Source organism: Mesoplodon bidens (genome assembly GCF_964165515.1).
Source record: "Mesoplodon bidens genome assembly, chromosome: 15".
NCBI lineage: Eukaryota > Metazoa > Chordata > Mammalia > Artiodactyla > Ziphiidae > Mesoplodon > Mesoplodon bidens.
In genome coordinates this window covers 60596991-60624749 of record NC_138171.1, presented here as the reverse complement: position 1 = coordinate 60624749, position 27759 = coordinate 60596991, and the positions used below count along the sequence as shown (strand labels likewise).

The following is a 27759-nucleotide window of genomic DNA, read 5'->3' as shown; positions in this document are numbered from 1 at the left end:
ATCACTGCATTCACTCTTTGATTTACCCAAAACGTTTTTGAGCATCTATTCTGTGCATGCCGTTCAAATACTCCTGGGAATATGGTACTCAATCACACAGACTTGGGTTTCTTCCCTCAAAGGCCTTACAATCCAATAGCCTCTAGGTCTCTATCTCAGCCCACCCTGTGGCTCTGAAAATAACCTCACCACTTTCTTTTACTTCTTTTTCATTGATTCTGCCACCCTGGGTATGAGCTATTTCCTCCTTCTGAAACATTAAGCTGGCCTTTCCACATATTATTTTGTCAACCTGTTTCATTCCATCTGGCTATTTTCTGCTCACCTTTCAACTCTAGGTTTAGACATCAGTTCTTCTGGAAAGCCCTCCTTGATAAACCAGAGGGGATAGGCAAGCCCTTTTAGCTCCTTATATTTCTCTTCTCATGGCACATACGCCATCAGCTGTACATTCCTGGTCTATTATGTAACTTCTACCAACCTATAGCTACAGAGGTTCCTGGACTATGTGAATCCTCGTCACCACTGTAGCCCCTGAGTCTAGCACAGGACCTGCCATCGAGAAGATGCCCAATGTTTTACTGCTGGAACAATGGCATGAATATCAAGTTCTTGCCTATTTGAATAGTGCATTGCCCTTGCTCTCCTAATTTCATTTCTTCCAAGTCCAAGTATAATTCATTTTGTGACAGCCTTTTTTTTTCTAGTTGGCAAACTATTAGAGCTAAAACTTATGCAATGCACAATGAAAGACAAGGTCATATTTTATCATCTTTGCCTGTTGCCGTAACCAGATTAGACATCTTTCTACAAGTGAGGTGAATGCAAGCCAACAGATATTTACCAACAGATATTTATCATGTCAAACACCTGATTACAAAAAAGAGGGAAATGTTAAAGATGAATACAGCAAGTCCCTGCCTTTAAGGAGTTTACAATCTTGTGAGAGGCTGATAGTAGGGAAATTGGATAATTGAAAATCCAGTCAAAGGTTTGGTTCTGGAAATTCATCATAAACTATGTGGTGGTGGTACCTAGTTTCTGTATATTAATAGTGTCATGTGTCATGTCTCCTCAAGGTCATGGGTTATCTCAGCTATGTTTAGGGTCCAACTTTGAGAAGGGACCAGAGAAGGAGAAGAAATGTTGATTCACATCCCTGGGATATAAACTTTCTGATGGGTAGGAAATTCAGTTTTCATAATGGGATGCGAGTGCAAATGAATCTGAATCCATTCACGTACAAGACGATGGTATCTACTTCTTTTTTTTTGCGGTTCGCGGGCCTCTCACTGTTGTGGCCTCTCCCGTTGCGGAGCACAGGCTCCGGACGTGCAGGCTCAGTGGCCATGGATCACGGGCCCAGCCGCTCCGCGGCATGTGGGATCTTCCCGGACTGGGGCACGAACCCGTGTCCCCTGCATCGGCAGGCGGACTCTCAACCACTGAGCCACCAGGGAGGCCCGGTATCTACTTCTTGCATTGATTTGCATCTAGAATATTTATTCTTCCCTTCACTAGAGCATTTCATTTTCTGTGACAACATTCCAATGAAGAGAGTATATGATTCTCTTTCTAGGAGTGTGACTTAATGCTCCCCATTTCCCAAATCTAGAGGCAGACCCTTGGTGATGCTCTTGGTGGGATGCTGTACTTAGCAACATCCACAGTGGAGCTGGTACCTCTCTGAGCTACTTGGTGCTGGCTGTATGTACAGCGACCTCCTCTCTTACAAAAAAAAAAGTTGCTTTACACCAAATCTATTAATTTCCTATTTTAGAAGCAGGCAGAGAATCCCCTGGATAGCTAAGATGGAGTAAGTAACACAGTGATATTATCCCAAGTCATATCTGCAGGGTAACTGTAAACAAGCTATTTAAGGGAACACAAGCCATTTTTTCCTTTTGTGGATTTGGCTAAATGCAGTAATATTAGCAGTGGTGCAAGTCTTTGAAATTCATCTTGAATATAAATTTGACACTAATGTTACCCTGGTGGTAGTGGTAAGAACTTTTTGTCCCCTTCTTTAGAAAATAGCTGGCTGTGAAAGGAGATAGATTATGAGGGTGAAAGGCCTGCTCAGGACTGAAGGTTTCCTCCATACCCAGGAGATGAAGGATCTTCACTGAATGATGATTTATAATGCGTTATCTGCTCCTTCCCTTATGAAAAGGGTTTTTGCTCATATATATTTGCTTGATTCGATTGTCAATTAGTTTATCTGCCCTTCTGTCTCCACCGCTATATTTGGGACAGTGGTGGGCAGCTCCAGCTGTCACTCAAGGATAGAGGGCAATGGTAATGAGGTGATGGTATTGATGGCAGAAAATGACAGCTGAACTTTTGCTGCCCTAACTTCCCCTTGTGCTCGCAGCCATGTAGAGTACTGGTCCGACAATGTCAATTTCCTGGTTTTGACAGTTTCCTATAGTTATGTGAGAGGTTACCACTGGGCGAAACTGGATGAAGGAGACAGCAACTTCCTTGGATTTGTTTTCCAACTTCTTACTTTGGAGTCAGAATTGGATTGGTCCAAATATGAGTGTCTGCATGCGCTATTGGGGTGGACTCAGATTATTTGCTTCGTGTTTCAAAGCTGCCCATTTATAAAATGAAGATAATGATTGTGTCCCCATCCTGAGGCTGCATTGAAGGAGTTACATTTATACAAAATTTAGGACAATGGAAAGCATATGTTGAGAGCCGTTCTAATTATATTCTTGTTGTTATTAGTAATGTTTTAATCACCATCATCGTCATTAGCACTGTTCACCCACTTAGGTCCTGCATCTTGGTTTGGCAAGAACAAGATCTCATGCCTTTTTGGGAACCTCCAACTTTGGCTGGGATACTTCAGAAAATATGTTGTGATTGAACTGTTCTACCATAACCCTTACAGATATCACCCCTCATCTTAGCCAACAAAGAGGTCAGTCATAGCATCCTGGAAAGGACTTCAGCTTTGGAGAAAGACATGGATTTGAGGTCTGCATCTGCCACTTACTAGCTTCCAGACTTTTTTGCTTCTCTATCTGTGAAATGGGTGTGATAAAAATAAGGCTAGTAAAAACGTAGTTCCTGTAGAGATGAGGTTAGATAATGTATATCAAGTGACTACCATGGTCTAATGCTTAGAATGAACTCAATGAATAACAGCTGCTCTGGCTGCTCCTTTTTATTAATAATGGACAATAATAAGGCATTTACAGCTATTTCACAGACAGAGAGGTGAAGCCCTATGCTTCTTGGCTTTCCAACAAGAAATCGCTCAGTACGATGTTGGGGTGTTTCAACGGGGAAATTTTTTTCAACAGTGCAGAGCAACATTTGGTGGTTTGACCTTGTTTCTCAGCGTGCTGAGGTGCTGGGTGAGTCAGAGCATGTCTTGGTCCTAGTAGGGATAAAGGGACTAGCTTGGGAATTTTTCATGCCACAAAACATTTTGAATATGTACATGTGCGTGTTATTCTTTGAAATGTTATAAGCAACATCTGTGAGAAAAACAGCAGAGGTTCCTGCCCTCATGAAGTTTACAGTCTAGTTGGAGACAGACCTCAAAATATATGTAATATAAAAATATACGTAATGTCAAAATCAAAATGTATATCATGTCAGACTTTGACAAGGATTTTAAAGGACAAGTCAGGGCTCTCTGAGACCCTGGAGCTGCAGTGAGCAAGATAAGAAAACCCATGTTCTTAAGTGCCTGGTGTTGTTGGCCGGGAACTTCACTTGCTCCAGAGGCTGCAAATTTTTTTGAGATAAGCACGTTTCTCTTTGGAAATATCACCTCATAAGAAACCATATCAAGGCTACTGACTAGCACAGTGCCATAAATATTTCATTGTCACTAAGTTTCAAGGAGTTGAGAAAAACAACCTCTACTGCCTTCTGGGGCTCCAAATGGAAAGTCAGGATGGAACATTTTGCAAACATGACACCTCATCATTGCAAGCCTGCCGCCTACTCGGCTGGTTTGTGTAGCTGGGGCTGGTGTTTGCCAGCCGCAGCAAGATGGCTCCTGGCCTCTCTCTCTCTGCTTCCCCGGTTGAGGCTGGGAAAGTGAAATGAAACAAATTGCTTTCACTTGAATCTGTGAAATGGATTCCTGTTATCTTTGTTGTCTGTTTGTTTTTTGTGAATTATGGCCTCAGAGCAATTTCAGAGTTCTTTGTCCAAGAGATGCTTTTTTTTTGTAAGCCAGTGTAGTTAGGAAACCAAGGTTTGTATGTTGACCTAATTGAGGTCAGATTTGAACCCATCTCCAACTGTTGAAGGATGTCTGGTGGATTTGGGTAGCTAGCTGTGTGAGTAGGAGGAAGTAACCCCACCTCCCTTTTTGTGACAGTATGTACCACATTGGGTTCTCACTAAGTAAAATAATTATAAACAAACAAGCAAGGCTGCTTTGGTGAATTTTGTATCCTCGGTGCTGAGAGCAATGACTAGTACATAGTGCCCAAGCCAAGTGTCCTTATCCTCATCACCATCATCTTCACCACCATCATCATCTCCATCCTCCACCTCATCATCATCATCTCCATCTTCATCTTAGTACGGATTCAGTGGCAGGAATTCTTCAATAAGACCACATCAGGTTCCAGTTCTGGTTCTGCCACTTACCTAATTTACTAACTCCCATACTGGGAAATATTTTTTCACCTGTCTGGAGCCTCAATTTTCTTACCTTTAAAAGAGACCATATGGGCTTCCCTGGTGGCTCAGTGGTTGAGAGTCCGCCTGCCGATGCAGGGGACACGGGTTCGTGCCCCGGTCCGGGAAGATCCCACATGCCGCAGAGCGGCTGGGCCCGTGAGCCATGGCCGCTGAGCCTGCGCGTCCAGAGCCTGTGCCCCGCAACGGGAGAGGCCACAACAGTGAGAGGCCCGCGTACCGAAAAAAAAAAAAAAAAAAAAAGAGACCATATTATCTATCTCTTGGGGGTGGTTGTAGGGATTAAAGTGCCTGGCACACAGTAGAATCCAACACACCTCCCCATGTGTTCTCCAGAGGAAGCACTTTGCTGGACCAGAAGGGGGACCAATTTCATCCCCACAATGGGGCATATATGCTCACAGGGCTTTCTAGATTATAAAACGCATTCCTGTAGATTTTATCCCTAGAGAATCACAAGAGCCTCATCGGGAAGAAGAATATATATTATGATTTATATTAATCAATGAGGAAACAGGGTACATGGAGGCTGAATGACTTGCCAGTAGTTCCACCATTATGCTCCTGGCTTTTCAACACTTGTCTCTGATTCCATAGTCACAGCACCGATAAAAGGTTAGAAGGTAACAAACAGGGAAATTACCCAGCATAGTGTTTTTTATTTTATTTATTTTACTGCAATCCATAAAAGGTTTTATGTCACAACCCAATTCACCCACATAAAAGTTTCATGAAACAGTTCCTTACTCTTTTCTATTCTTTTCCAGTGTGGTATAGTTTATTTCATTTAAAGAATGTTGGTGTGATAACCCCTACATGGGTTCTACATCCCAAAGGTTCACACCTACAGTTTGAAAAACACATAATATTTCCCCCCCAGATAGTGTATTGGGATAATCTGGGGCGCCTTTACACAGTGCCCAAGACTGGACCCCGCCCTTGGAGATTTTAAGCCGGTGGGTCTGGGGTGGAGTCCTAGCATCTGGCTCTGTAAGGACACCCCAATGACCTGATGGTCCACAGGCTAAGGAACAATGTCCTGTTACATCACTCTGATTGTTTCCACCTGAAACACTCTTCTCTATTGGGTGTTTTGACTTTTTTTTTTTTTTTTTTTTTTTTTGCATTTTCTCTATCACTTCCCAGAACATCCTTCACCAGGGAATTTGTCTGTCTCGGTCTCATCCCTTTTGCTTTCTAGGAGAAAGTAAGACCCCCTATACTTTGGTTGAAGGACAGAAGTTTAGCTTTTCAGTTACCAGTGGGACAAGGAGCTCATGGCTCATGGGAATGACTGCTGAGTCCACGTATTGGGCAGGAGGCCTGTGAGGAAGGGGCTCTGGTCCTCTGACGATGTGGCTCTGAGAGGGAAGCTGACACATCCCTTTAAGGAACCCGAAAAGGCTGCTTAATTTAATCCTGCATTAGAGGCATCCCCGGAGTGTGATTGGAAATGGAAATGTAAGGATGGCACAAATACTGTTTATCCAGATTTTCTTTCCAACCCTGGGGAGCTGGGAATTTAAAACAAACAAACAAATCACCCAGGGGCTCCCTGGACTAGTACCACCGACAGATCAGCAGGAAAGTGGAATTCTTCCGGGCAGCCTCCTCTACCCTCACCTCCTCCTCTGTTATACAATTTAATTACAAGTTTAATCACTTCAGAAACCCCATCCATTCCCTCCAGTGTAGTGAGATGTCTCGTTTCCAAGCAGGCATCTCGGCGATAAGCAGCTGTCCACGGGAATGGTGGATGGGACTCTTGAAACCTCTCCCTCGACGAGCCAGAAAGACATGACTAAATAAAAGCTGAAATTGTGTTGACATTTCACTGTGGTTGTTGTAGTTTTAATAATAGAGGAGGAACAAAGTATTTGTAGCTTTAAATGAAGAGGCAGCATTTGGCATTGAAATCACTGGGGATTTTTTGAACGAGGTTTTATTTCTGCTTATTGGGAGAGAAGAAAAAAACAATGAGCTAGGGAGAGACAGAAGTTCAAGACAAGGGAAAAGCAAGACGGCTCTGCTTCTCCTTCATGGCCTTGATCACCCCTGGGGTTCTGTGGTCAACTGTGGGTTCCTTTCTTGAAAGCCTGCTGCTCCTATTGCCTGTTTGGTCCTTAGGGACAAAGATGGCTTTGGATTCCGCTCACCGCATTATTGCGTGTGATGAATGAATCTGTTTCTATAGCGCATCCTATGAGGCAGGGTGCCGTGTTTGTTTCCCTGTGATTTGATTTTTTAACATGATCTTCTCACAATTACCCTGTGAAGTCACTCGTCATGCTCCCCATTAAACAGAAGCAAAAAACTGGGGCCCAGGGCATTGCAACAACTTGTCTGAGATCACACGGTGAGTCTGACAAACAGCCAGGCCTCCAGATCGTCCAAACACTGGCCCATGACTATTTTAAGATCAATTTACAATTAACCACTCAGCTTTGTTGTAAGTTTATCCGCAATGTTCTCACGGTATTTTTTTTTTTAATTTACCCATCACCATCTCTCTTATCTCTTTGAGCTCTGTCTTCATCCCTCTTCTGTCTCCTCCCCTGATCCCCCTGGTGCATCCCCCACCTTGAAGATATTTAAAAAATAGGATAGTCTCAAGCTTCCCAGTGGATTCCCTAACTTTGCATACCATATATTTAGTTTAGTAATGAAAAACTCCAGCTCCAGGCAGTGCAGAGGATAGCATTTCTAATGTTTTTTAAACAGCAATTAATGTAGTCGAGTGCTGTGTGGGTTTTTTTTTTCCCCGTTCCTCTTCTATGTAATCATCTGCTCAGTGTGTACTCTGAAACTGAGAGCAAGGGCCAGAGGAGGGGCAAGCTGTGATTGATGGGCCAGGCTCAAGGAAGGAGTCCCATCTGGGGCTGGTTTGGGGAGCAGTCAGTTGTTGAAGGGGAGGTCAGCCAGGCAGCCTCGGCGCCCCCCTTCCACACCCCCCGCCGTCCCCACGTTGCACAGCGCACACACCCTGGCTCGTAATCGAGGCTCGCTTCAGGCAGATGATTTGTGGTGTGACACTAGAACAGCTGCTAAGTTTATGGAGGAGAAAGGAAGCAGGATGGTACAGCAGGTATTCTTCCCCCATTTTCTATTTTACTCGAAATTGTAATTTGAATGAAGCGGAAGCCTTTCCTTGTATTAAGTCTCTGTTATTCTCTCCATGATGTGGATTCTGCTCCTTGAATCATGCCGGCGGTGGGGGGCGTGGTGGGGAGGAAAGGATTTTCAACCGAGTGTGTGTGTGTATGTGTGTGTGTGTGTGTGTGCGTGCACGTGCGCGCGCACGCGCGGGCTTTTCTGCTTGATGGGTGGAACTGAGCGGGTCTTAGAACCAGCAGGTTAATGATGTAATTTTGCATTTTCCTTCTTGGTTTCCATGCCCCCAGGGGCATGATGCAGTTTAGTTCTTTTCCGTCCAGCAGTGGAGGCTTTCTCTGAATATGCAATTCTTCAAGAAATATGCCATTTCTTGCCAGAGAAGTAGAACAGACCAGGCTAAGAAACTAAAGTAAACCAAACTGTCAGCAAGACGGAAAACTGCAGGCAATGGAGAATGGATAGTTTCCTCCTGCAAATCCAAGTTGGTGGGGGGTCCCGTGGCAGGAGAGGCTGCTTTCCTAGGCGGTGCAGACAGATGTAATCAGCTGGTTTATGAGGATTGAACCATTCCTGTGCCTTTCTTCATTATAGGGGCTGTGTTTAGGCCAGAAGAGGTTTGTGGGGGGGGGCAAGAAGTGGACTGGGGACAAATAAATTCCAGAAGCAAAAGGAGAAAGGATGCTCTAGAAGTTTCACAGTTAGAGCTGAGAAAACACACATACACATACAGAAGAGAAAGAAAAATACTTAAAGTCCACCTTGGCAGGCACTTTTCCCCCTCAGTGAAAGTCAGACTGTTACGGTGAAAAGAATAAATCCATTTCAAGTTCTGCCACGTAAAGACTATTTTCTGCAATTGAAATGTGGTTTGCATTAGACTCTGAGCCAAAATATTTTGCCAAGTCTGATGGGCTGCCTCTCTTGGTTCGATTTTTAGTTTCCCAAAACTACTTTATTAAACCGCTAAGGGCCACGCATGGGAGAAAGGTGATGTCTAAAAATAAACCAAAAAAAGCACCTCCCATTTTCTCTCTGACTCTGCCTCCTGAGAAAATTAAGGGTGTAGGATGTTCTAGTGACCAAGGAAATTCTCCTTGTATTTGAGGGACGTCTCTCTGAATGCCTGCATGCAGCAGAGTCCACACACTATGCTAATGGTCAGATTACGGTATTTGTCTTAAAATAGCAATAATATCCTGGCTATTTCATGCTTCAGTAAAATATTTAAATTGAAATGGCATTTTTTTTTCCTTTGGTGAATCAGACTTGGTTGCATTTTAATAATCCTTTTTCTCTCTGTAACCGGAGTACAAACTACCTGTCGGGTTGTCTCAGGTAATGAGGGGTCCCACGTCATCATCTGGCTGCTGTTGGGTTGCTGTTCTAATTGAGGTTTGGTGTATGAGGACAAAGAAATTTCTTCTGCATTTATCCTAATGGATGTTCTTGATTTCAAACTCCTACCCAGTTCTGCAGCAGCAACGGTGGGTTTTAAAACATGAGGTCTTGGTTTCTTCCCCCCCCGTTTTGTGTATTCGGCAGCAACCCAGCAAAATCCAGGCCCTGAAAATTAGATGCTAGGTTTGCAAAATCACTTGAAGCACTCCCTTGATAATGTGGGGCTACATGCAAAGCAGAATCACCCTCCCCATCAACTCAGAACAGCCACAAGCACCCTGTCTCAGTAAATAGCAGAATCTCTGTGATCGTTCCCCTTATTTAGGGAAAAGTGTGGGTGGGCATTAGAGTAGAAGAAAGAAAGCAGCTTCTGCAAATGAGGGAATGTCTAACCAGAATGCTCCAAATAATTGTTGCCTGTCACTGCCACCAGTGTGAAATTGGCTTCAGCCTTCCAGCAGGAGCTTGTTCACGTGCCCAAGATTTGCCTTGACCTGGAGTGGAAAAGCTGCCCATAATGTGAATATATTTTTCCAGAAAATCCATTTTAGCCAAGCTAAGTATCCAGGAACATCACTAGGGAGGAAAGAAAGACATCTCCGAAGCCCTTTGAAGGTGAAAAATAATTCCGGAGGAAGTACAGTGATCTTAATTAAATATTAGCTGTAATTAGCCCAAAGGGCAAATGTTGGGAATATTCATTAGGGTTCCTCTGGAATGGCTGTCAGTGTTAATAAGTAACCGTGTGGGGTCCCACCAACATCTGTCTGAGAACTCCAGGAACGGGAGTGCATCCCAAGTTCTATGGACTTGAATGCTACCTGGAGGTTCCCTGGCTACCATGGACATCGTCTCTAGAGGCGGGCACCCGTGGTTTGCCAGAATGGCATAAGTTTTGGTAGAGGTTGGTGGTTTACCCTGGCTCCAGTGGTGCCCCTACTTGGCCCTTGTAGCCTCAGAGCCTTCGGAAGCCAGGCTTTGGGCTTGAGGTGGCAGAAGTTTCCCAGGCTGCTGCTCTAATACGCCAAGGGTTACCCCTTGCCTTCCCCAGTCTGGCTACTGGAACCCTGGCCTCTTTGAATCAAATACCCTAGCACCTGACTTCCCCACTGGGTGTAACATGCCACCAGGTGGAAAACAGGTCTCAGGGTCACGGTATACATGACAGAGAGCGGCTTATTTATTTAAAATTGGAAACGCATCTCCCCATCAGAGATCTTCTTTCCAGATGAGGGACACCTTGGCGTGGGATAAGCCCGGGCTCTGGTTCAGCTCCTGGCTTCCCTCAGAGGTACTTGTGGCTGCAACCTCGTAATATTATTTACCAGCTCTGGGCTATAGTCGCCTTCAAAACAAACTAAAATGGGATCCGAGATGCAGTGCATGCAAAGCAGAGAGTCTAGACCTTGGCACTATTAATCTTTGAGCCAGATAATCCTTGGTTGTGGATGGGGGGCGCTGTCCTGTGCACCGTAGGGTGTCTAGCTGCAGCTCTGGCCTCCACCCACTAGATGCTGGTGGTACCCCTTCCTACTCAGTTGTGAGAAACAAAAGTGTCTCTGGTCATTGCCTAATGTCTCCTGGGGAGCAGTCCCCCTGCTTAAGGACTCCTGATGCAAAGCATGCAGCACCGTGCCTGGTGCCCACTAGGTCTGAGTGTCGCTCAGTTTGTTCTCTGAGTTCTGGTTTGGAGAAGAGGATGCCTTTCAGGTGGAGCACAGAAGTCTGAAGCCATCCTAGGTCTTCTCACAAGCCCACTTCTGCTGAGTGTGAGGCACGTGTGTATACAATGCAGAGACCTGGTGATAGAAAGCACATTCTGGAAAAGATTCTACCGCACCTTTCTTCCACCAACCTTAATGCCGCCGATCTCCAAGTCTGGCTGAGCCGCCCCCTCCTTGGTTTAGGTAGAAGGCACCCCCTTTCCCTCCCTACTTCACCACCAACCGTATTTCCTGCCCAAACTATCTGTGCAACAACAGCTGCTTTTTTTTTTTTAACATCTTTATTGGAGTTTAAGTGCTTTACACTGGTGTTAGTTTCTGCTTTAAAACAAAGTGAATCAACTATACACATACATATATCCCCATATCTCCTCCCTCTTGCATCTGAACTGATGTCCCCATATTTCATGATAACTCTGCCACAACGATTAGAAAACTTTTTCTGCAAAGGGCCAGATGATAAATAGTTTAGACTTTGTGGGCTATATGGTCTCTGTCCGAGCAACTCAACTCTGCCATCAGAGCACAGTGAGCATGGTTGTGTCCCAATAAAACTTTATTTACAAAAACAAGTCACGGGCCAGATTTCTTCCAGGGTTCGTTTGCTGATCCCTCTCCCATCCCCCCACCCCCATCCTGTTGCCAGTGAAGCCTGACAGAGCCCAGAGGCCACTAGCCAAGTATGCATTCACTTAGGAAACACCAGTGTATGTTGACTTTGCAGCCAGTGTGCTGCTGAACCCTGGAGATGGAACAGAGAATGTGACACAGTCTCCCACCCTCAGGACACTCACAGGCTAATCAGCAGGCGATAGTGGTACCTGGAGTTACGTGGGAGGTGACCACAAGCTGCAGTGGAGTGTAGAGGGCAGGCACAGATGTGGTTTAAGTGTCAAGGAAGACTTGCTGGGAAGCTCTTGATCTGGGACCTCAAAGAGAAGGCAAGGAGGGCTAGCCAGGGAAGGGAGTAGGGGAGGAATTCCCAAGCAGAGGAGGCAGTGAACAGGAAGACGGGATGGTGTCGAGAGGATGGAGAGACCATAAGCTTCCTGAGGGCAGGCCCTTCCCGCTCCAGTACAGAGAGAGGTCGGATCCTAGCAAGCAGCTGTTGCTGTTTTGCAGCTTGTAGGATTGGTTCACTCCTCCTGAGACTGCTTTGCAGTGAGGAAAGGCCACGTGGGCACATACGTACCCGTGAAAGTGTTTCTACTGAAGGTGGAGAAAGTAAAGCTTTGTCTTTTATGACCATCTCTCTCTACCATTGATCCTGTGATCATTTCATGCTCCCCTGGAGTTTTCACAAGTCTATTTTTCAAGTCAGAGACAAGCGAGGTGGGAGGTAGGGGAGGCTGAAACAGACCTTTGGGCAGAAGTGGAATCTGTCCCAGTGAATTTCTCTTTGGAGCGTTCTCAAGGTCCCAAAGTTTCTAGGGTTTCTTGTCAGCCAGAAAGAAGTAGCATCTGTATGGACTTTTCTGTGCACAAGGATGTATTCCTTGAGCAGCCCTGTAGAAGAGAAGAATGCTAGTCGGCTTATATATAGAAGAGGATTTTTTCTGGTATTAGTCAAGACCTTTTTGGTTGCAAGTAACGGAAAGGCTGGCTTACACTAAATAAGACATTTACTGACTCATGGAACTTAAACAGCAGTGTTACTCACTGCAGGAAAAGCTGGATCCAAGACTTCAAGTGATGTCAGCAGGACTCAGTTGATCTGTTTCTCCATTTCTGGGCTCCGTTTTCCTCTGCGTTGGCTTCTGCTTTAGGGAGGCTCCCTTCAAGAGGCAGTTCTTGGCAGCTCCAGGCTTAACATTATTTTTCCAGCTGCCAGTCATCATAGTGAAAGAACTTCCTCCCCAAACTCCAGCCAAGTCCCAGGATTAAGCCTCACTGGAGTTGCTAGGGGTTAGGTAGATGGTCATAAGCCCAAGTCACTGTGACCGTTAAGAGTGGAGCCCTCTGGTTAGCCAGGCAGGGTAACATGACCACGTCTAGAGGTAACCAGAGATGGGCCCAGCCACATCTGCACAATGTGGGGACTGGGAGTGGAAGTGGCCCCTAAAAGGAAACCGGGCTTGTCCTTGAAGAGGAGTGAACAGCGAACGGCAATGACAGTAAATGCGGTTTCCCAAGGACGGATGCCGTTAACTTTCCACGCCCATCGATCCAACCCCAGCACAGACAGACCCGCTCAGCCCCAAGTGCTATGAAAACACGTTGCCAAGAAAGAAACGGCTGTTTATTTTTGCTTCCGATGGCACAGACATTTGGAGAAATTAGTCTGGGGGAGGAAAGGGCCTGAGGGGAGTGTTTTCACTTGTAAAATGTTTTAAACTTATCCTAAGTGTCGTTCTCTTCCAAGTGTCATCTTTAACATTCTAATTAAGGTTCCTTCTAAACAAATGCACAGCTCCTTGCACTGCTCTGAGAATAAACTTTCTTCCCCCCTCTCTGTCATAATGGTTTTTGCTGCACTCAAGTTGCTTTGGCTGAAGAAGCTCTCAAATGTTGGTGGCGGGAACCCAGGAGATGTGAGCACTTCTGACACTTTTGCCCTGGTATCCTTATAGGAGGGCTGAAGTCACATCTAATTGACCACAGACAATGGGAGAGGCAGCTATTTGGTGTGCTTAATTGCTAAGCTTTCTTTCTCTCTCTCTCTCTCTCTCTCTCTCTCTCTCTCTCTCCTCTTTCTGACTGTGCAATCCCATTTCTTCTTAAGACCGTGGAAAATTTAGACCTTTGGGTTACAGTCCCTGATGCCTTGTGTGTGTGTGTGTGTTTGTGTGTGTGTAAGGTAGTAAAGTTATGGGAGTCGGGGTGGAGAGAGAGAGAGATGCTTCCTGAAATGTAAGCATTTGAATTCTTTTTTTTTTTTCTTTTGACTTGCCTATAAGTATCACACTGCATGTTTTGCCTAGATGTGAAGGGCGAATTGTTACATAATACTCTGCTTATAAAAAAAATAATAAGTCAGGGAATGGGAGCAGGCATTGATTAATGAGGCTAAGAATTAAGTCCAACATTTTGCAGAGATACTTAAAATGAGACAATCACAGAAGGCCATCTTTGTCCAAATTAGGCACTGAATTTTCATCAGCTGCTTCATGTTGGCACTGGGAACATCATACACACACACACACACACACACACACACACACACGCTGTGACCATTGCAAGGACCACCACCCCCGTCCCATTATGTGAGCCAAATCACATAAAATGTTGATTAAATTCAAATGCTTACATGAATTGTCTCTCCTCTCAAGAACACACACGTGCAATTTAATCGGTCTTGGCATTTTAAGTATCAAATCAAGGCTCTGCTGTCACCAGCGACAACTACATGCTCACACGTCCCAAAACGGGAATGAAATTAGAAAGATCTGCCAGAACAACCCAATCCAGGAGAGCGCAGACCCTCACAGTGTTTGGCTGTTAGGCTGGAAGATTTGGGAAAGGGTCTTCAACCCTTCAGAGCCTCGATTTCTGCATCTGTACAATGGGGCTCTATCTACAGTGCTTACTGTTTCCTTATAGGGTCCGGTGAAGATTGAGTGGGATGTATCCATCTCAGGCTCTTGGCAACCGTGCTGAAACCCACGAAGCATCCGGGGAGCAGTTGTCCTTGTGCCTGGTGGGGGGGAAAGTTTCTGCTTGGTGCCCGCTCACGGTTTTCTCTCCCTATCTCTCTTTCTGATTTTCCAGGGTAATCAGGAAGCAGCAGCTGCCCCTGACACAATGGCTCAGCCTTACGCTTCGGCCCAGTTTGCCCCCCCTCAGAACGGCATCCCCGCGGAATACACGGCCCCTCATCCCCACCCCGCGCCAGAGTACACGGGCCAGACCACCGTTCCCGAGCACACGTTAAACCTGTACCCTGCCGCGCAGTCGCACTCGGAGCAGAGCGCAGCGGACACGAGCGCGCACACCGTCTCGGGCACTGCCACAGTAAGTGCGCACTGGCCTCAGGGGGCGCGCTGGGACCCCAAGGTTCTGGGAATGACAGCGGGGCGCACCTCCATGCAACTGGTGGGGGGGTGGGAGGGGGGAGGCTCCCTCCCGCAAAGCAGCCTCTAAGCTCATCCTTGTCATCCCAGCCCTGCCTAGTTCACCTTACTTACGTGCATCTTCTCCTGGCACTGATTTAAATCAACACATTTTCCATTAACCGCGTGTATTTGTAAAGGGAAACGTTTATCTCTTTTCTGCTTCTATAGTTTAGCTTTTTCTGGAATTATGTCATCTGAGGGGAATCATACACTATGATTATGAGATTGTGACAATATAACCTTTTTTTTAATGGCTTTATGGAGATACCATTTACGTACAATGAAATTCACCTATTCGAGGTGGACAACTCACCGATTATTATTGTATTTCCAGAATTGTGCAACCATTGCTACAGTCTAGGAATATTTCCATCACCCCCAGAATGAATCTCCTGCCCATTGTAGCCACTCCGCATTCCCACCCCAGCCCTCCTTAGCCAAATTCGTTGGAAATTCACCCATGTTGTGGCTTGAGTCCCTAACATGGTTTTTATTTCAGAGCCCCCGGGGCTGTGGGTGGCCTAGGCTGCCAAGGGGCAGCAGGAGTCAATTTTGCAGGACTGTTCTGCATTTTGATGGTGGAGGTGACACACCTCTATGCACCAAAAAGTCAGATTTATTGCATATGAATGGATGAAATGGATTGAAAACAAGCAAACAAACTGAAAAGAAACCCTTTATCACCACCATCCATGGAAACTAGTATTGCTGGCTATTCATAAAGGACAACCACCCTAAACAAAAATAACGATGAAAATTACACAGTGTTTATTTATGTACCACCTAAAATAACCACACACCCTGCATACCGTAAGAGGTATATGTACATTTAGGAAAACTTGTTCTGTGGAATTCTTTAGAAGCCTGGACACGTCCAGCCTCTACTCCAGAACACTTTATAGGTGCAAGGCAGTTGGGCCTGTTTCTTCTGCCCTCTGAGAAACTGGTATTTGCGAAGAAGTTTATTGGTTTGAAGCATGATATATTTCTTGTAGCCAAAGCAACCATTGACTAGCTTTGCTACCTGGTACCTCACTGATTTGCAGGTTAGGGTTGGAGATTTTTCAAAATAATGAAAATTTAAAATTTTTCTATTGCTTGTCCTCCCTTATTTATTGTGCCAAAATACATATAACATAAAATGTACTGTTTTAACCATTTTATCGTATACAATCCGGTGGCATTAAGTACATTCACAATGTGGTGCAGCCATCACCATTATATACTCCTAGACATTCCCATCACCCCAAAAGGAAATCCAGTATCCATTAGGCAGACGTCCTCAATTCCTCCCTCCCACCAGACCCTGGGGACCACCCATCTGCTTTATTTCTGTCTGGATTTGCCTATTCTGTATTTTTCCCCCAAATGAGATCATACCATTTATGACCTTTTGTGTCTGTTTTTTGCTTAACAGAATGTTTTCAGGGTTCATCCATGCTGGAACATGGATCAGTACTTCATTGTTTTTATATGACTGAATACCATTCCATGATATGGATAGATCATATTTTGTTTATCCATCCATCCGTTGTTGGGCATTTGGGTTGTTTCTGCCTCTTGGCTATTGTCAATAATGCCGCTATTGCCTTTTTAGTATTTGGCTGCTATAACTTAGGGATGGGTTCATTAAATGGATTTGTGGATTTAGTAGGTGTTTACTGTTGTTGTGTTGACTACCTAGTGATGGAGTTGTTTATTTGTATGCTGGTTGTTTTGTCATAATCAATGGTGGTAGGGCTTGAGAAGGTTATTTTAGGACTAAAAAAGGTCCCATCAGACATCATTTATTAAGCCTCAACATGGACCAACCATACAAACTGCTGTGGAAGTTTCATTCATTCACTCACAAATATTTATTAAGCATCTACTCGGGCCAGGACTCATACTTGATGATGTGGTTGAACCAAACAGAAATGGTCCTTTCTCTCTTGTAACTTAGTGCCAGAGACAGAGAGTAAACATGTAGCAATAAAATAGCTGTATAAACACACATTGTGATATGCGCTCTTAAGGAAAAGACAGGTGCTATGGGAGGCTAAAAAAAGATCAGAGGTACCACTTACAGATGAGTAGTCTGGGAACATTTCTTCAAGGACATGATATTTAAGGGGAAAAGACAAAGCATCCAGGCAAAAGGAATACCATAGTCAAAGTTTCCAAGGTTGGAAAGAGCTGGGCTTATTCAAAGAACTAAAGAAGAGACAGTACGTCTAGGGCATAGGAAGACAGTTTGGCGATGGCAAAGGATAAAATGGGGGCAGCCAGCAGGGATCGTCTCCCGCAGGCCTAGTGGGTTCCATGTTGAAAGCTATGGGAAGCCATTGGAAAGAGTTTAAGCCAGAAAAGTTGAAGAAATGACATCTTGAAAGAAAGGGTTAATTGTCCCTACCTTAAAGGAACTCTTAAGCCAGCTGGGGAGTGGAGGAGCTCAGCATCCTTTTCTCACAACAAGAACTCTCCAGAGATCAACATGGTTACATTTAAATTGCATATCGGATGTCCACAGCGCCCCAGACACTACAGGAGGTGAAATGAAGAGCAGACAGGCTCCCTCCCTTAGAGAGGTTTTGGCCCACTAGAGAGGTAGGATATGTGTTCTGTTACTTGTCATAATGTCGCAAGTTCTAGAGCATGGATTTCCAAGGCTTTAGTGTATTACGATGATCGTGGAAGAAAACACCTTCTAAGAGATCTACCTTAAAATCACTGATGAAGCAATATTATTTCATAGGCTTCTTGTTGCTGTAACGGAAAACTCAGTAGGGAACGTATCGGCTTATAAAACAAAAAATTCCAGACAAGTGCTGGCTTTAGACACAGCTTGGTTCTTGGCATGCATCTATTAGGTTCCAGCTGCATCCATCTCTGCCTCTTCTTCCCCTTGCTCATCATTCTCCACTTCTGTGTGATGGTCCTTCAAGTTCAGGCTCTTGACATCACACCAGATTCCCAGTGAGAGACTCTTGGATTAGTCCATACAAGCAAGCCTGGGAATCACTCTCTCTCTGGTTTGCACAGTTCAGTGGCTGAAGCAGAAAATGGATGTCTCAGCCATGGGGCCACTGAGGAGCCCCATTCCCAAATACATAGACCAGGGATGGTTCCACCAGAGTCAATGGTAAGGTGCCTTTGGGACTTCTCCTGAAAGGTATTTAACGGACAGCAACTGGTCAGCGCCAAAGGTAGTACGGTGATGCATTTGTATGGACAGGCCTGAATTGATTCATTTGTTGAGTGTAGGGAATGGAGAGAAGGTCAAGGACTGATCACTGGAGAACTCATAGGTGGTGAGGTTTAGAAGAAAAAGAGCTGTTGAATGAGATGTAAAGAGGGTACCCAGATGGGGGTTGAACCAGGAGAGTGTTGTCATGGCAGCCTGGCAGGTGTGAACTGAGAAGACATTATTGAAGCTGGCAGTGTGGACATCACTGAAGACCCAGGAGAAAGTAGCCTTAGTAGAGTATTGGGGGGAGATGCCAGGAGTTGAAGAATAAATGGGAACTACCAGAGCGGGTATGTACAGTACCATTGTAAACATTTGGAGGGAAGAGGAAAAAGAAAAGATAGCAATGGAAGAGCACAGATCTCAGAGAAAGCAGTTTGTAGGAGAGTGGATTTTGATTCACTGTTTACACCACAGAGAATTGTGATGGGGAGGACAAGGAAGAAGAGATAGGGAATGATGACTCAAGAGGGAAAGCGACAAAGTATTTTAGAGGAAACAGGAAGCAATATGACCAAGGGTACACAGATACAATAGGTAGTCTGGGAAAGGAGAAGAAATACTTTATTTTTTACAGCTCTATTGACATATAAATGACATACAGCAAACTGTGCATATTTAAAGTGTGCAATTTGATAAGTATTGACAAACGTACTTAACTGTGGAACCATTGCCACTCTCAAGATAACAGACATGTCCATCATCCCCAAAGTTTTTTTTTTTTTTTTTGTAATCTGGAAACCACTGTATTGTTTGTTTGTCTGTTTGTTTATATTGAAGTATAGTTTATTTACAACGTGTTAGTTTCAGGTGTACAGCAAAGTGATTCGGTTTTATGTATTTGTATTCTTTTTCATTATATATATAGTGGTTTGAGTAGTTTGTATCTTTCCATTCCAAACTCCTAATTTATCACCCCCCCTTTTCCTTTGTTAACTGTACGTTTGTTTTCTTTGACTGTGAGTCTATTTCTGTTTTTGTAAATAAGTTCATTTGTATCATTTTTTTTTAGATTCCACATATGTAAGTGATATCATACAGTATAATATTTGTCTTTCTCTGTCTGATTTACTTCACTTAGTATGATAATGTCTAGGTCCATCTATCTTGCTGCAAATGGCATTATTATTTCATTCTTTTTTATGGCTGAGTAATGTTCCATTGTATATTATATGTAACAGTATGGAGAGTCCTTACAAAACAAAAATAGAGTTACCATATGATCCAGTGATCCCACTCTTGAGCACATATCCAGGAAAAACTATAACTCGAAAATATACATGCACCCCTCTGCAATCTTCCCTCTCCACCTCTGTCTCATTCCCAGGAACCAACTGATTGACTCCTATAGCTTAGTTTTCAGTTTCTAGAATTTTCTATCAGTGACATCAAACATCATATGCTCTTTGTTTTCTGGCTTCAGTCACTTAGCATCGTGGTTCACAGATTCATCCATCTCATTGCATGCATCAGTAGCCTACTCTTTGCATACCATTACGTAGAATGTGCCACAATTTGCTGATCCATTTACCTGTGGATGGGCATTTGAGTTGTTTTCCATTTGGGGCCACAAAAAATGGCCAACATTACAAATAAGGGCTCCCATGAATATTTGAAAACATTTCAATTTTAAAACAGAAGAGAAGTGTCATGGTCCATTCTGGCTGCTGTAACAAAACACCACACACTGGCTTATAAACAGCAGAAATTTATTGCTCACAATTCTGGAGGCTGGAAGTCTAAGATCAGGATACCAGATGGTCAGGTGAGAGTCCTCTTCCTGGTTCAGAGCCTCTGCCTTTTCACATGGTGGGAGGAGTAAGGGGGCTCTGTAGGATCTCTTTTATGAGGGCACTAATCCTATTCATGAGGGCTACACCCTCATGACCTAATCAACTCCCCAAAGCTCCACCTCCTAACATCATCACATGGGACTTTAGGATTCCAACATGTGAGTCTGGGACAGTGAATGGGAGACATAAACATTCAGACCATAGCAAGAATGAAGAATAAGTGTGTGAGGAAACAGATAAATCTTGAGGTCAAGAGATGACCTGAGGAGGTCCCTCTATCCTACCTTCATGCTCACTATCAACTGACAGAGAGTGAGAAAGGAAGGGATTTAGAAGCAACAGAATGATTCCTGAAATTGAGCAGACCTGCCAGGAATCTGGCTCATACAATTCTAGGGTTTCTGAAGGGCAGTAGGCACCTCTCTGACTTTGGATAGTGTGAGTTTGTGGTGAGGCTGGTTATCCGGTGACTTTGTCTACTCCAGCAATGTTTGGGTGGCACATACTGCTTACAGGAAGTCTTCAAGGAAAGAGGACCGTGATAAGGTGAAGGAGGAGGGGCTTTGTGGCTGATCCTGAAGGAAGTCTTAGGACATATACTCTTAGCTGGTGTGGGGAAAGAGCAGGCATCCTACAAGGTGCCATCTTGTTTTCTGCTACAATTACATGCCTATGCTTTTCTCTCTTCTGCCAAAAGGAAAGATGTTTCTGTTGTCTGTGACCTACTTTTGAGTTGTAGTTCCCTGACCTGACTGAGCAGAACATAGTCTATGACAAGTTTCTTCAAACTGTCTCTGCATCCTTGTGCATTTACCGGGGGCACCTTCTCTTCACTTAACCTCAAAGTGCATCAGAGCCATGGTTCTCCCAACCCCGGAAAACATGGCCCTGTATTATACACCTGATTTATTCCCCACAGGGTAGAGTTGTACCTGAAACAATTCTAACTGTCCTTTGACAGATATGCACCGTGCTTAATGCCAGTCTGAGGCCACTGGAGGGACCAACATTTCTTTGAAAAACGGAGTGGTTTGGGGTAAGAGAAAAGATCCATCCATCTGGTAGGCTCCAAGAACATCTAATATATGCACATGATTTAACACAAAGTGCAGGATCCGTAAAAGGGAAGCAGAATGCACCCAGAGCTCCCAGCCAGAGCTGAGGAAAGTACAGACAGAAAAGACCTATCAGGTCATCCTTTCAGTTCCCCAAGGGCTGAGATGAGTCCCTGCAGGACGTTTTTCTGCTGATTGTCTATTTAATGTGGGCCTCCAAACACATCATGGATCACTGTGCTGACAGAGCCAATGCTGTATTATATCAGATACTGCTCCTGACAAGGTATTTTACTCTTGACATATTATAATTAGAGATTTGCAAGTGGTGAATTCTCCATGTATCTCCAATAGCAACTTAACTTCTATTTTTATCACCTCTGCAGTCTGTCTAAAAGTCTCCCACCAGCTCCAGGATCTGATGGGAGAAACAATGTGAGTTTTAGAGCTTGGTCCCTGAGCTCTGGGTTCTGTTGACAGAGAGAGGAGCTCTTTAAGGAGCCAAGTTCTTCTTGATCTTCAGTGCTTCCAACTGGAGTGCTAACTGTGTCTCCAGTTTTCATTAATACCTTTAAGAAGATAAGACGTGGCCTGGTGGCGACTTCCTCTTCTTAACCATTTACAGACTGGCTCTGCTTTGGAAGCCAATTGTGCAGCTAAGGTATGGGGAAAATTTCTCAATGCATTCCTTTTTGTTAACTAGCCATTATTATTGTTATTATTATTATTATTACTATTATTATTGCAATTCAGGTTTATGGTTTCAAAAAGTCACACACTAGAAAGTGTATATAATGAAAACTAAAATTTTCTCAGAAACAAGAGTCACCAGTTCTTCCAGAAGTGCTTTATGCAAACACAAGCATATGCCTGTGTCTTAGTCCGTTCAGGCTGCTATAACAAAACTATTATAAATCAGCTGGCTTATAAACAACAGATATTTATTTCTCACAGTTTGGAGGCTGGGAAGTCCAAGATTGTGGCACCAGCAGATTTGGTGTCTGGTGAGAACCCACTTCCTGGTTCATAGAGGGCTGTCTCATTGCTGTGTCCTCACATAGTGGAAGGAGTGAGGGAGCTCACTGGGGCCTCTTTTATAAGGGCACTAACCCCATTAATCAGGGCTCCACCCTCATGACCTGATCATCTCCCAAAGGCCCCCACTTCCAAATGCCATCACCTTGGGGGCTAGGATTTCAACATATGAATTTTGGGGGAATACAAACACTCGGTTTATAGCAGCCTGCTTGTCTATTTCTCCCTCTATCTCTAGTTTATCTCTCTCTGTCTCTAATTCAATCTTTACAACTTCTAACTTCTCACTAGTTCCATTCCCAAAAGGACAGAATTAAAATCTACTAAGCACCCGCTTTGGCACCTTTTATATCTGGGAGATCGTTCTGTATCGCACTTTGCATTCTTTTGCATGTTTGTCTGCTATCTTACATACAGAGGTCTCCCACTGATGGAATTTAGGTTGTTTCTGGGGCTCATCTTGCAGTGTCATTATTCCCAGTCAGGCTGTAGTGAGCAGCTGGGTACAAATATCGCTGTCTACCTCCAGTGTCTCTGTGTGAGTTGTTAAAGGTACATGGGTTTAAATATAGACATTACCCTCCAGAGAGCCCACGTACAGCCCACAGACAGTCCCAAGAAGGCCTACTGCCTGTAGCCTTGGCTAGCACAACACGCCACCCAACTCAGCTCACAGCCGTTCCACCTGCATATGCTGGGCTGGAGACACCCCCTCTTTAACAGAAGAAAGTAACTTGAGAGCTGCCTGGTATCAGGGAAAGGATAAGGAAAGGCTGCTGCCATTGATTGAGGCCTGCTGTGGTCACAGACCCTGCTAAGTTCTCTTTCAACCTCTCATCTCATTTTATCCTCACACCAAACCTTTTACATGATATTAGCGTTCCCCATTTTACATTGAGGGACCAAGTGGTTCAAGATGTCGTGGAATTTGGAGTAGTTGTGATAGCAGAGTAGAGACCCGCACCAGATGTGGCCAGTTCAAAGTCTAGACTTTTTTCAATCTCCAGGCTCTTCCCTACAAGTTCTCCTGGCCAACAGCTCAGATGACCAGTGCCTGGGACCAAAGTGAACAATCTAGAACTCGCCCCAGGCTGGGTCCTTCAGCCTGCTCTCCAATGTAAAGAAGCAGGTCAGCTAAGAACCTGGAATCTGGGTGTGTCAGGGTTCGCCCCTCTCTTTACCATTTCCGAGCTGAAGGTGCTTGGTCTGGTTGTTTGACCTCTCTGCTCTTATAGTCCTACTGTTCCCTTCCTTCACAGTGGCCCTGCCCTTCTCCAAACACCCTTCCTCTTCCCTTCGAAACAGTCATCAGAGACAAATTGCAAAGCACCAGAGAGTCCTTCTTCCTGTTGGAGGACTTTGGCATCCCCTGCTTACATTTAAAATTTGGCAAAATCACTGAGGGATGCCAATCTAAAAATAGGGTAAGTAGCTACATCAAAACAGCAGGCAAAGAATCACAGTCTCCGAAATAACAATTTTTGCTCGTTGAACATCAGGCTATGTTGTAATCATTTTACATGCACAATCTCAAGTCATCTTGACTCTCCATCACCAAAAAAAAAAAAGAATAAAAGAATAAAAGTATGTTAGGAGGCATTGTCATTGCCATGTTACAGTTGAAAAACCTGAGGCAAGTAACTTCCTGAAGGTCACTGTAGCTAACAGGTAGAAACCAGGGCTCCAAACCAGGTGTGGCAGACTCAAGATCAAAACTCTTTAGGGCTCGAAGCCCAGAAGGCATCCCCAGGCAGGCCTGGGCACATACTCTGGGCTCTTCTGTGTGTCCAGAGATGTGGCAAAAAAGAATGCTTTGCCTGGGAATTCCTCATTTCACCCTGGGAAGGGCCGCAGCAGACCCAAGCATGTGCAATATTACAGGCTTAGCGCGGTCTCTTGTTTGAGACCGGCGCCTTGAGCAAACTCCAATAATATGTTTCAGTGGCTTCAAAATTGTCTTTTCAGATGACAGTGTAGCTGAGCTGTTTTGTCAATATCAGTTCTGCTCTCCTAAGGTTCACATTTACTTTAAGGACATAGGTACTGCTTCTTGTTCCCTCGTGAGGCTGAGTATTAATGCCTTTGCCTCCTGTCTTTGCTTTAGAATAAATGGTCTGTGGTTTTCAGGATGAATTAAAGGCCTGTGTTACCCAATTCCAGGGCCATTTTACTGTTCCAGAGCCTCTGTTGACCAAAGAGTGTCCCGTCCTGGTGGCCCAGGAGACACCACTGGGCCCAGCTTAGGATAATTCTAAAGCTGTGAGCATCAGAGACTCAAGTCCCTTTGTAGGACCAGGCTACAGCCTTGGATTCTGGGAGAATTGAAGGTTCTCATGACAGGTCAGGAAAAATGACTCTGGAAAAATAAATACCCTTAGGTGTTACCAGGAGAAGCTGGGAAGCATCACGATACAGAGCTGGGAGTTCCCCATCCCGGTTCTGACCCAGGTTGGGACCACTGGCATGTGATGGAACCTCTCTGAGCCTCACTGTTTCCCTCTGTGTAGTGAGGCTATGACATCCTAATGAGATAATGCCAATGAAGGGCTTGGCACAGAGATGGGCACACAGTAAACGTTCTACCATATGAACCATTATAATTAGGAAATAATTACATCATTCCCAGTGGGAAATCACAGCATTCTCCTCTGTCCTGAATTCTTCATTCTAAATGTTTTTCAGGACAATAAATCCATCCTAAGAATTGTGACATTTTCTGTGTTAAGGGGGAAATGAAGACTCAAATCCCCACACTTATTTAAAAGGAATTCTTGTATGTGATGATTTCCATACAAATAGTTTTCAATCACTCATGCCTGAGTTCGGCTGATTGGTACAAGCAAGTCATTGACCTAAGTCTGGGTCATGAAGAGCAAGGTTAGGATTTATTAAAGGACTCTATCACTGAAGTTTTGTCCATAAGGCTGAAGCCATCTTGCTTTTGCTTAATGAGGAAGGATCAGACCTATTCAGTTTTCTTAGCGGGATTTCACTGTCATATTTCCATTGGAAGTCTTAAGTCATCGGAAACGTTGCATCGTGACTTTGTCTTCACTTGGTGTTTTGTGCTTATTCATACCTATATACATTGTCATCACTTTTACCTTCTCAGTATGACTGAGCAGTCTGTATCCTTGATTAAGGTGTTAGTCTTTGAGCAAGTGTTAGCACAGTGTCATTGTGAAGTGCTGGGGGAATGATCAGGTAATTCGAAGATGAAGTGGGCTGTCCACGAGCTACACAAACGACTGGTTAGGGGTTGAAGAACCTTTGCGCAGCTCATGGGCCTCATGAGGTGGTTTCATTGCTTTTGTTTGTTTGTTTTTAAATGGATTTAGAGTCAGACTTTAATCTGTTCTGTGGGCAGTATTTGAGTCTCTCACTAGCCAACCACCAGGTCATGCTCTTAATTCTTGGCCATATATTTTGCAAGTTGATAATGAATTCCTACAAAGTCTGTGCTGTATTTGGATTTTAGGCAGGAGAAAGAAGTTGGCTGTGCTTCGTGAACTGAGGGTTCCTGGGGGCTTCAGCTAGACCCTTGGAGCGTTAGAGCTGGAGGAAACCACCTATTCCAATCTCCTCATTGTACAGATGTAAGGTGATTACGTAAGTTAAGGGCTGAAACCCAAATACTTTCAGGTCCAGGCAAGTAACATACATATTTGAAAGAGATTAGTTTATGATGGAGACATAGGTAAATGAAATAATTAATTTTTCCCATTAATATAGAAATAATAAAACCCTAGGCATGATGCTATGTGACCCCTTGACGGAGGCCCTTTTGGTAGTCTTGAGGGCACATGGTCCATCCAAAGGCAGTTCCCTGTCAGTCCATCCAATCCCAGCCATATTGGATTGCTGACCCAGCATTACAATATCTTGATTTTTTTCAAGATCAAGCAGCATTTTGGATTTGTATGTGCTTTCCTGTTCGCTCCTGTTTCACTTATTTTTGTTATCTGCCCAGCCTTTGAAGATACTGAGTTTATAACCCCCGACTTACTCTTTGAAACTTCGTTTATTTATTTATTTTTTTAAACATCTTTATTGGAGAATAATTGCTTTACAATGGTGTGTTAGTTTCTACTTTATAACAAAGTGAATCAGCTATACATATACATATATCCCCATATCTCCTCCCTCTTGTGTCTCCCTCCCACTATTTTTAAAATAAGAGGTGAAATTAGGAACTTTAATCCTTTGAGTGAGACCCTATTTCACGTTTGTAAAAAAGGCAGCTTGGATGCTTGAGCATGACAGTGCAGAGATGCATAGAACGCTAGAGCTGGAAGCGACCATATGGTCTACATGCTTTCTTTACAAATAATGCCAAGGTTCAGAGACGGAAAGGGATCTGCCTGGGTCACACAGTGAGTATCACAGCAGACACCAGAACAGGGACGTCCTATAAGAAAATTTCCACTGCACCATGCCCCTCCCTCTGCCTCCTACTGGCTGTGACCATGCTTTTTTCCCTTTCTATCTCCTGGATTCTGTAGTAGCTTTCAAAATTCACTTACTTAGGGTTATCTCTGCATTAAAATGGACAAAGGCCACTGACCCTGACTATAGGAGCAAGCCAAGCTATATGATTTAAGGCTTCATTTCTCTTTGATATGCCGTTTTGGTTCCTAGCCAGAGGTTTCAGCCAATAGTGGACCCTACATTCAGAAAGGCTTCCAGATTTCTAAAGAGTCTTTATTTTATCTAGTTCTCCCCTGCAGATCCTGGTGGTTGTGCTGATGGGGATGTGCTCATTCAGTACTGTTATGTATTCCAAGCGGCTCTAGTCCCAATTGCTCTTGGGTCCAAACACTCTAACTAGGGAGTCTGGGTTTCCAGCTTTGCACCCCTGAAGAGTATGGAGGCTGTCGGATTGCCAGATTATAGCCTTTGATGTAGAGCTAGGTCCAGGTCACTGCCCAAGCTCCCAGAAGGGCAGAAGGTCGAAGGGTAGGTTCTGCCCCCCATAGTAAAGTAACCAGACCCTTGTGAGCTGGGTGAGTCTGGCAGATGAGCCAGTCAGAGCGGAGATCCCACAGAAACTCTCATGGGCCCTGCAACTCTTGGGCTTAGGAGAGGAGGTCAACACAATGCAGACACTAATCCGTCCCTCTGATATCAGGAGCAGAATGTATCCAACCTTGAGGACCTGACTCTTATGCGATCTCAGTGTCCTTGAGACAAAGCTACATGGGCAAGTTTGTTCTCCAATAAACCAAAGCTTGCAGACAGTATAGTCCAAAACAAACCAGGCCATCAGGACCAAGATAATATGAAGCCTTAAGTATTGAAGACTTGTTTTGGAAGCAAAAAGGTTTTTTTAAAAAATCATGGAAGTCGTTGCAAATAATACAATTTAACAAGTTTGGGCTGCCCTGGTCTTTTAAAGGGGGGAACTGTAAATCTGCATCTTGACTGGTAGATGGGGAAAAACAAATAGAAGTTTTGGAGGCTGAAAGGAAGAAAATTAAAAAAGCCGACTCAACTATCCTGTATGAGTAACGTCTAGATAACAGTAACTAGCATGTAGTGAGCATGTGTTAGATGCCCAGTGCAGTGATGCTACCAGCTTTCTGTGCATGATCTGATGGAATCTTACATCATCCAGAGGAAATAGGTACCATAATTAAAACCCCTTGTTACCTAGGTGAGAACATCAGGGCATAGAGAAATCAAGGAGAG

General features: G+C 44.3%; 1 protein-coding gene across 2 annotated transcripts in view; it reads left to right on the top strand.

The window, feature by feature from the left end:
- Window positions 1-7587: 7587 nt before the first annotated feature.
- Window positions 7588-27759, top strand: part of RBFOX1 (RNA binding fox-1 homolog 1) — a gene marked incomplete at its 3' end in the record, with an annotated part of 187416 nt that continues 167244 nt past the window's right edge. For both annotated transcript variants that reach the window (XM_081255267.1, XM_081255268.1), the window contains exons 1-2: window positions 7588-7759; window positions 14619-14861. In XM_081255267.1, coding sequence (XP_081111393.1) covers window positions 7727-7759; window positions 14619-14861 — 276 coding nt within the window. In that variant the 5' untranslated portion in view covers window positions 7588-7726. The remainder of the gene's footprint in view (window positions 7760-14618; window positions 14862-27759) is intronic.